The sequence below is a fragment of the Lagopus leucura genome, unplaced genomic scaffold, assembly GCF_019238085.1.
Source record: "Lagopus leucura isolate 7727_CA_CO unplaced genomic scaffold, USGS_WTPT01 Super-Scaffold_100004, whole genome shotgun sequence".
Taxonomy (NCBI): domain Eukaryota; kingdom Metazoa; phylum Chordata; class Aves; order Galliformes; family Phasianidae; genus Lagopus; species Lagopus leucura.
Window position 1 is genome coordinate 62,156,278 of NW_024962264.1, and position 8,095 is coordinate 62,164,372.

The 8,095-nt window shown below is 40.3% G+C and overlaps 1 protein-coding gene across 2 annotated transcripts; it reads left to right on the forward strand.

The window, feature by feature from the left end:
• Nucleotides 1–676: 676 nt before the first annotated feature.
• HAUS3 (HAUS augmin like complex subunit 3) lies at nt 677–7,278 on the forward strand. 2 transcript variants are annotated; one of them, XM_042871173.1, is made up of 5 exons: nt 677–713; nt 892–2,404; nt 3,460–3,896; nt 5,519–5,744; nt 6,970–7,278. In XM_042871173.1, exons 2-5 carry the CDS (start codon nt 1,493–1,495, stop codon nt 7,234–7,236), a joined length of 1,842 nt encoding a protein of 613 aa, XP_042727107.1. In that variant the 5' UTR covers nt 677–713; nt 892–1,492; the 3' UTR covers nt 7,237–7,278. The 2 variants fall into 2 exon arrangements, with proteins under 2 accessions (XP_042727107.1, XP_042727106.1); XM_042871172.1 differs by lacking the exon at nt 677–713 and having other exon boundaries at nt 735–2,404.
• The last annotated feature ends 817 nt before the right edge of the window (nt 7,279–8,095 follow it).

The following is an 8,095-nucleotide window of genomic DNA, read 5'->3' on the forward strand; positions in this document are numbered from 1 at the left end:
AGTATAGTTTTCCCTATTAAAAACACTACAAAAGTATAAAAATTTAGTTGCAGGGTTTCTTGTTTGTTTGTTCTCTGAGAGCAGCTTCACAGGCCAATTCCACTGCAAGCACGACGGCTCTACAGGCAAACGCCAGGCCGTCCTCTGCACTGCTCAGCTTCAGGCTGCGCCTCGAACACCGCAGTCCGGTGCCGTTTGCTCAGCACCGAGCCGCGTTAAATGGCAGACACCGCTACCCTCCTTTTACGCTGGGGGACAGCAGGAAAGCCACAGGCTGCGGTACAGGGCTGCACACGAGCGGCCACAACGAGAACCGAGGCCGAAACCCGCGCTGACAGAACGCCACAGCGGACACCTAACGGCCGCCGCGCGCGGGCAACCCGCCCGCATGACACCACGGCGGCTTCCGGCCAAGCCCCGCGTAGGGCTGCCCCGTAGGAGCGGCGCAGCGCGCACGCGCCTCTGCGACAGGCAGGCGGCTCGCGAGGAGGAGATACGCGCGTGCGCAGTGGGCTTCAGCGGATGGAGGCTGCGCGAGAGCGGCGCGCGGCGGGCGTTTTGACCGTTGGCGCCATAACGGCCGCTCGCCCCTCCCTCTTCTTCTCGCAGCCCGCCGCCGTTCCCTCGCCTCGCGGAGGGCTGCCCGAGCGCTTCTTAGTGCTGCGGCCCGTCCCGCCCGCCCGTCCGCCCGCCGCTGGGGGCACCGCACCGTGGTGAGTAACGCTGCCTGCTCCTCGTCCTGAGGGAAGCGGCCCCCGGCGTCCCGTCGGGGCTGTTGGTCTGAAGGCTGCCTTTCGGTGCCTGCTTGCACCACAGAGTGCGTGCTCCGAGTGACCTTCTTGTAATTGCTTTGGTATTTGTATGGTAAAGGACTTCTTGCTCTATTTTCAGAGGGAAATATAAAGACGAAGCCTTAGAAGACAAGATTCTGTTTGCTGCTGAAGTAAAAGATACAAACGAGAGTTTGAGTTTTTGTTTGGTGTCTCCTAGCTTTATTTTTAGGGCAGACTGAAAGCTTCCCTCGTTTTGGAGGAGTTAAAAAGACTTAAATTAAGGGTGTGGGAAGCTATCAAAGTGAGACACTCCAGCAGGGCAACGATGTGCGCACTATTTGTGTAGATCTGTTAGTTTAGAATTAATGGTGAAATTCGATTTCAGTCTTAAAGTCACCTTCACTGTGCAAAACGATATATTTTTGCAAATATTTGGGATGTAATTGTTGTCAAGAAACGTCTTGGTTATCAGATCAGGACAGGAATGCCCTAAGACATCCTTGAAATAAAAATTGCTTTCTGGTCTTACTAACAATTGTAGCCCATGGTAGAGTTCAGTTCTGTGGTGTGATCTGCTACTTTCACTTTCCTATGCACACACTTCTGTATTAGAATACTGAGTATTCCCTTAAAATGACCAAAAAAAGCCCACGCTAGAATAATCCCCTAGAAATTTTCCACATATTTGAATCTTTTCTGCTTTCAAAAATACTTAAATCATGAGCTGTGGGAAGGAGTTTGTGGAAATTCTTAAGAAAATTGGGTATCCAAAAGCCGTTGAGCTCAATGGAGAGGATTTTGACTGGCTGTTTGAGTCTTCAGAAGACAAATCATTTCTGGAGTGGTTTTGTGGAACTGTAAATGAGCAGCACGTGTTATCTGAAAAAGAACTGCAAGATTTTAATAGTCTTCTTGAGTCTGGAAAGCCCATTTTAGAAGGAAATGCATTGGATGAAGCCCTTAAAACCTGTAAGCCAGCAGATTCAGGCAACAGACAAGAGAAGGAAGAGGAACTTAAGAAATTAGAGGATGAGTTTCAAGCTCTTCAGAAAGTGAAAAGTCTTACAATCCATCGGCATAATAAGCTTCAGATGATGATTTCTGAAAACAGCAGCATGTTACAGACACTAAAAATCAAAGAGGAAGAAACACAGAGAGATTTGAAAGAAGGTCTGGAACTGTTTACTGCAGCAAATAATAAGCTTAATAGTGAACTGCAGTCTCTTGTGGATAGAGTCAAGAAATTGGCCTCTTTCTTCACTGCTTCAGCTTCGGAACAAGGATCAGGTTTGCATCCAGTGTTTTTTTCCCAACTTTCCTTGGACAAGTATTTGTCTCGGGAAGAGCACTGCACTGCAGCACTTGCCTCATATGCAAAAAAGCATTTTTATCAGGGCATGTCAGAATTGGCTGAAAATTTGCACGAAAACAACTTTGAGCTTGCAGATATTAGCAAACATGTCACTTGTGCTGAGACTACTGAAGCTTGTGGAAAGAGTCAGGAGATTGCCAGCCTCCAGGCAGCGTACATTTGTGCTCAGCATCAGCTAATTGAATTGCAAGCTGAAGAAGAGAGCTTGAATTCAGCTATAGAGTGTGCAGAGAGCATGCTGCAATCCTCAAAGAGCAAGGTAAGTGGCAAATGGCTTTATAAGGTTGTAGAGTTTTAAACAGAGAGAAGCATGCTTTTGAATTATTTGTTCTACTGTTTTTACATAGTGGAATTGCACTTATTGAGGTTTTAGTTTTGTGCTTGTGAAGTGGCTCCAGTGACTAGGAGCTAGCTTAGGAGTTTTTTCAGTATGACAGAGTACCTTGAATTCTACATTCTGGAGTTTATTGCATTAAAAAAACTGGTTCTTAGTAGTACCTTTCTAATTTTGTTAAACTCTGCAATTTCAAGTTGTAACTGTCTCCATTGTACAGTAATCAAAACCTTAACTTTAAATTTTGCTTATGGGGGCTACTGTGATATATATTCTTGTTAATATTTCCTATAGGGGAAAAAAAGCCTCCAGGTTTTAGTTCAGTGACTTGGGAATTTATAACGTGGAGACATAATGTTGATATGTTTTAGATACCAAAACAATGGGTTGTGTTGTGGAAATCCCACAGGTGTCCCATTGAGTGATGGGCAGATGTGATATTTACGAATGTGAGGGATTTGTAACAGAAGGAGGAAAATTAGCTTATACTGCAGTCATGGACTAACTTGAGGCATTATGTTGGTATGTTCTCATTTGTGGACAGGCATATTGTGCGTGATTGATTAGAGTCATTTGAAAAAGGTTCTGATGGGCAGTATTGACAGTCATCTGGCTGAATGTAAACTTTTTTGCATGTGACGTTTCAGTTAGATCTGGTTGAAATCTAGGTGTGAACTAAAATACAGATACAGTTTTTCTGTGATGAAGTGTTTCATGGCTCTGTAGTAGAGCAGATTTAATTATTTCTCGAAATATATACGATGCCTACCATCTTAAATCTGTATTTGCCTTGTATATTGTGAAGTAAGTCTGTAAAGCTGCTTGCAGAGTTCTCATTTAATTGTGATGATGCTTTGATCTTCATGTGAGTGCATGATTCTTGTGTGACCTGAGGAAATGTATTAGGAAAGCAGAATGAAGAAAGGTGAACAAAAATCTGAGGGAACTGTGAAGGGATTGATATGTTTTGCTTTATGCAGGGTATTGAAAAGCAAGAAAATGTCGAGGCCAAAATATCTAGTTTAAATGATGAAATCTCTACGATTAAGCAACAGATAGCTGAAATAAACAACAAAGATCTGCCTTCCCTTCTGAAAGAGCATGCACAGCTGTTCACTGCGCCGGTGGTAATGGCTGCCCTGGATCGTGAGATTGCTCAGCAGGACCATTTCGCTTCTAAACAGGATGAGATCTGCAGCCATCTGATAAGACAGAAAGCGTCACTTGAACTTATTCAGCTAGCCTATGACATTGAATTGAAGAAACACAAAGACATCCACTGTCAACTTGAGAATCTGATAGAATCTCTGAAACAGAGCAGTAATGAGATGCAGCAGAGACTAGAGGTGTTATCTAAGCAAACTGAACTTGCAAAGCCAAGGAACGCTATTAGTTCAAAGGATGATTTCTCTTGTAGGTAAGTGTTAAAGTGAACCTTGACTTTTTTTTTTTTAATTAAGTTGGGAAGATGTAGGTAAGCAAAGCATCCTCAATTGTTATTAGTTACTTGCCATAGCTACTTAATGTTTGAAATTCTCCAGAATTGAAGCTTTCAAGGTATGAGATGTTAACATTGCCAAAGCATTTCTAAGCAATATTGAGAATGTAATGAATGTTTAGCAAAATCAGACATCTTGAAGGCTTTTCCAGAAGTGCAGGTGCAGAGAGCTGTTAGTAGCAGTAATATCCCAGGCAATATCCATGGCCTCATCTGCTCAGCCTACAAAGCTCCTTATGTGATGGAGGAGAGGAACAACTCCTGGGATGTAAGAAATGTGTTTAGCTCATTGGTACTGTTTGACTTGCCACCTGCATCCTGTTGCCCATATAGGATTTTTTTCACCATCGAAGTGATTCAGTCTTCCTGTATCTCAGGTGGTACAGCAGGACTGTACTGTGTTGTGGTCACTTCGAGGTACCTAAACTTTTTCATTAGGTGTGTTCTATAATTATAGGTGATATTAGGCTTTTACCCCTTCTTTGAACTGTTGAAGTGGTTTTTTTAGTAGCTGACTGATTGATAATTTAGTCTTGAGCAGCGAATGGCAGAATCAGGTAGGATTCATTTTACCCAAGTTGTGTCTGTGTTGAAAAACTGTAACGTTTTATTATTGAGATTCTTTGTGACTAAGTAACAATGTTTATTGACTGCTTGTTTGCTTTTTTATTCTTTAAAAAGGCTGGCCTTGTTGCTCATGACAGAGTTGTAAATCCTGAGTGGTTTATGAGCAGTAGATGAAATAAACTCAGTTACCTTTGAAATAGTGCTTCTCTCCCTAAAAGCACTCTGATACCTAATTGGGGCTCAATGATTCTCCAAATTCTGGAGACTTTAATATGCAGAGGTGGCAGTAGCAACTGATCAAGTTAGCAGCAGTGAGAGAAGTGACTGTTCCTGATGTAGTGTTAAGTTATGGTTCTGTTTAGTTATAGCAAAATATTGCTGTCTTTTGCATGACTCATAACCCAGTGTAGAATTCCTTAGTGGTCTTTCCATAGATAGAAAGCAGTAAGCTTTAAAATTTCATAAAGATTTTTTTTTTTAATTTCTCACTGGCCATGGAGTTCTGGCATTTTCTCAGCACTGCTGTCCTTGAAGTGTAGGAAATAGTTTGCAAAAGAGTGTGTTGTCATCCTCTTGAATGAGTTGGCATCGTTATTAAAGTCACAGTTAATAAGAACATATTTCACTGCTGTTGCTTGCCATTTGGAATATTTCGGAGTCCTGTGGATCACTCGTGACCTATGTACATATCAGTGGCAGATACAGCATTATATCAGCAGTACTCTTACAACTTATGTACTTTGCTGGTCCTCAGTCTAATTTAGAATCATGGAATTATTAAGGTTGGAAAAGACCTCTAAGATCATCTAATCCAGCCATCCACCTCCCACCAGTATTGCCTATTAGACCATATTCTGTAATACCATGTCTACATATTTCTTGAACTTCTCAACATGAAGATCTTCTCTTGACTGATAATGCCAGGAATGCTTAAGTAACTTAAAAATGCTTGTGTCTAACTTCATTTGTTCCAGGCTTTACCAACTTTTGGAAGGAGAAAACAAAAAACAACTGTTTAAAACATACAAAAACCTGGAACAGATGGCTCAGAAATTAAATCAGGATTGTGTGACAGCAGAAGAGCAGCTAGCAGTGTCTTCTCAGGAGCAGTCTCTCTTGTTGTCCAAACTGGACAGTGATGTAAATGCTCTTCGTGATGCTCTGTACTGCGGAGGAAATCAGATACTACTCACCAGTCGGGTATGTCCTCATGTCGTCATTAAATGATTGTATCCAAGCCTGTTGTGCTCTTTTACTGAGACAGGTATAAGGGCTGTAGGCATAAAATGGCCACAACATGTCATCAACAAACTTAGTAGTGTAATGATGATGGGCGGGTGGCGGTGCTGTTCTTTGCAAGTGTGGGATTTTGCATAGGTTGGCAGGGAATAATTTATTGGTTTTGAAGCAATGGTGGCATCTAACACTTATTTCTTTCAAAGGCAGTTACAGTCATGTATAGATTTATGGTGTGGAAAATGTCTTCTGGCTACGGTGTCACAGGAAAATTCATATAAATATTCACCTGAATATAATGGTCTGCCCCTTAAAATGGTCTGGCTGAGTTGGCTCATATGTAGGAAGTAAGAATTTTGGGATTTTTGAAGGATATTTTTGTAGGACAATTCTATGACAGAGCTCCTGGATGGCTTTTGCAGCTGCTTTGGAAGGTGAATAGGGTTAAATACAATTTTGTTGTAGTAAGCAACTACAGATATCTGAAAAATGCAACAGAAGCCTTCACTTGTTCCACAATCCTTACTTACATGCATTAGAAAATACATGAATAATATATAATTAATAATATTCGACTCTATTCACAGCATACAGAACAGTCTTACAAATAAATTATTCTTTGTAATTAGAACAATGCCTTCTTAGGGATTAAAGGTTTTTGCCTCCATCAGTGTACTCTTCATTGCTCCAAGTGACTTAAAACAGTGACACATTTTTCTATTGGTATCAGGAAAAATAGTTCTTATAGGGAAATAATGTGCAAGTAGGTAACTAACCTGCCTACCCTGAACTATCATAAGAATGACAATTAGGAGAACTGTATTTTGCAATTATCTCATATTAAAATTAAATTGCTTTTCTGTTTGATTTTTTTCCCTTTTGACTAGTAATGAAGACTTGATAGGCAGTGCTGTTCAACCATCTATATAGTTGGAGGACAGGTTCTTACAGTCTTAATTCATTGTTTTAGTAAGGGAGGAAATTAAATTACATTTTCATAACCTGATGCAGATACATGCAGATCCACAGCTACATATACAGGATTTATCATACAATATTGTTTTTAATGATTTTTCACTTATTTTTTTTTTTTAAAGGCTTCCAAAAGCAATTGAACTAGAAATATGAAAGTCTTTTGGTGTATTAATGATACAAAAATAACATTTTTGTGTTGTGTATCTTTTGTTAGGAACTTACTGAGCAATTTCATCAACTGGAAGGTGATTTAAATAAACTAAATCAACTAATTATGGATCTTACTGCTGATGTGAAGTCAAAGAGAAACTTCCTAGCGTCCAATAAGCTGCATCAGATGGAAAGAAACTTGTATGTGTATTATTTCAAAGATGAGAACCACTTGAAAGAGATGGTGGAGAAGCTTGAACAGCAGTCAGAGGCTAAAGCAAGTGCTCTGGAACATGAGAATTTCACCACCAGTGAATTCCTGAATACTTAACCTTCAGTGTATTCTGAAGATAAAAAACCATGTTAATGTAAACTGTCTACAAGTTTATGGAATGATAAGTATTAGCTTATCAAGGTGAACGTTTATCTGTCATTGCAGTGTGTGTTTAGCTGCCACAGTTACCATGTTTGGGTTATATGCTGCTTCATGGCTTTGGCATTTGGTCATTCGGTTCAAGTTCTTCAGTATTAATTAACATATTGGTTGCTTGAATGAATTGCATACACATCGCTCTTTTACTAGGCTGCATGTTGATTTCCACTTTGTGCAGCATAGAGCAAAAGAAAGCTTCAAACCCTTGGGATTGGTTTTCTTGCATGGTAAGAAACTTCCAATACATGAAGTAAAGAGGGATTCCAGATTTTGGAACATAAATGGTAATGTGCTTCCTTCCGTAGAGGAAGTTCTCCAAGGCAGAAATGATACGATTCTGCTTTACTTAGTTCTCTAAGATTTATTTTCATTATATAGAAATGTACATAAATATGTAACAGAATCTGTTGGCTGTTTGGCCACCATGTCATCGCTTTATTTATGCCTTCTCTATAGAAATTAGTCCCCACTTACAGCAAACTTCTCAAAGAGAGAGCTTTCACCTTTTAGACTTGAACATTTTGGGGATATCTCTACACAGTATTTACTCTCTGATTTGTGTTGCCAGGCATTTGAATGATGTCTTCATACTCCTGCATAGACTGGTATTAAGACTGCTTATCAAATTTTTGTATAGGCTTCCTTTTAGACCAATGGCACTAAATGTGATTTTGTAGTATAAAAATACTCCAGGCTCTTGTTTTCTGATCAGCTGTACTTACTTTCAAGTGTTGCACATATTGATGAAGGCTAGTAA

Coding starts and splice junctions, on each gene's coding strand:
- HAUS3 (XM_042871173.1), top strand. CDS start 1,493: ATGAGCTGTGGGAAGGAGTTTGTGGAAATTCTTAAGAAAATTGGGTAT. Junction 2,405..3,459: donor TGCAATCCTCAAAGAGCAAG/GTAAGTGGCAAA, acceptor TGCTTTATGCAG/GGTATTGAAAAGCAAGAAAA. Junction 5,745..6,969: donor AGATACTACTCACCAGTCGG/GTATGTCCTCAT, acceptor ATCTTTTGTTAG/GAACTTACTGAGCAATTTCA.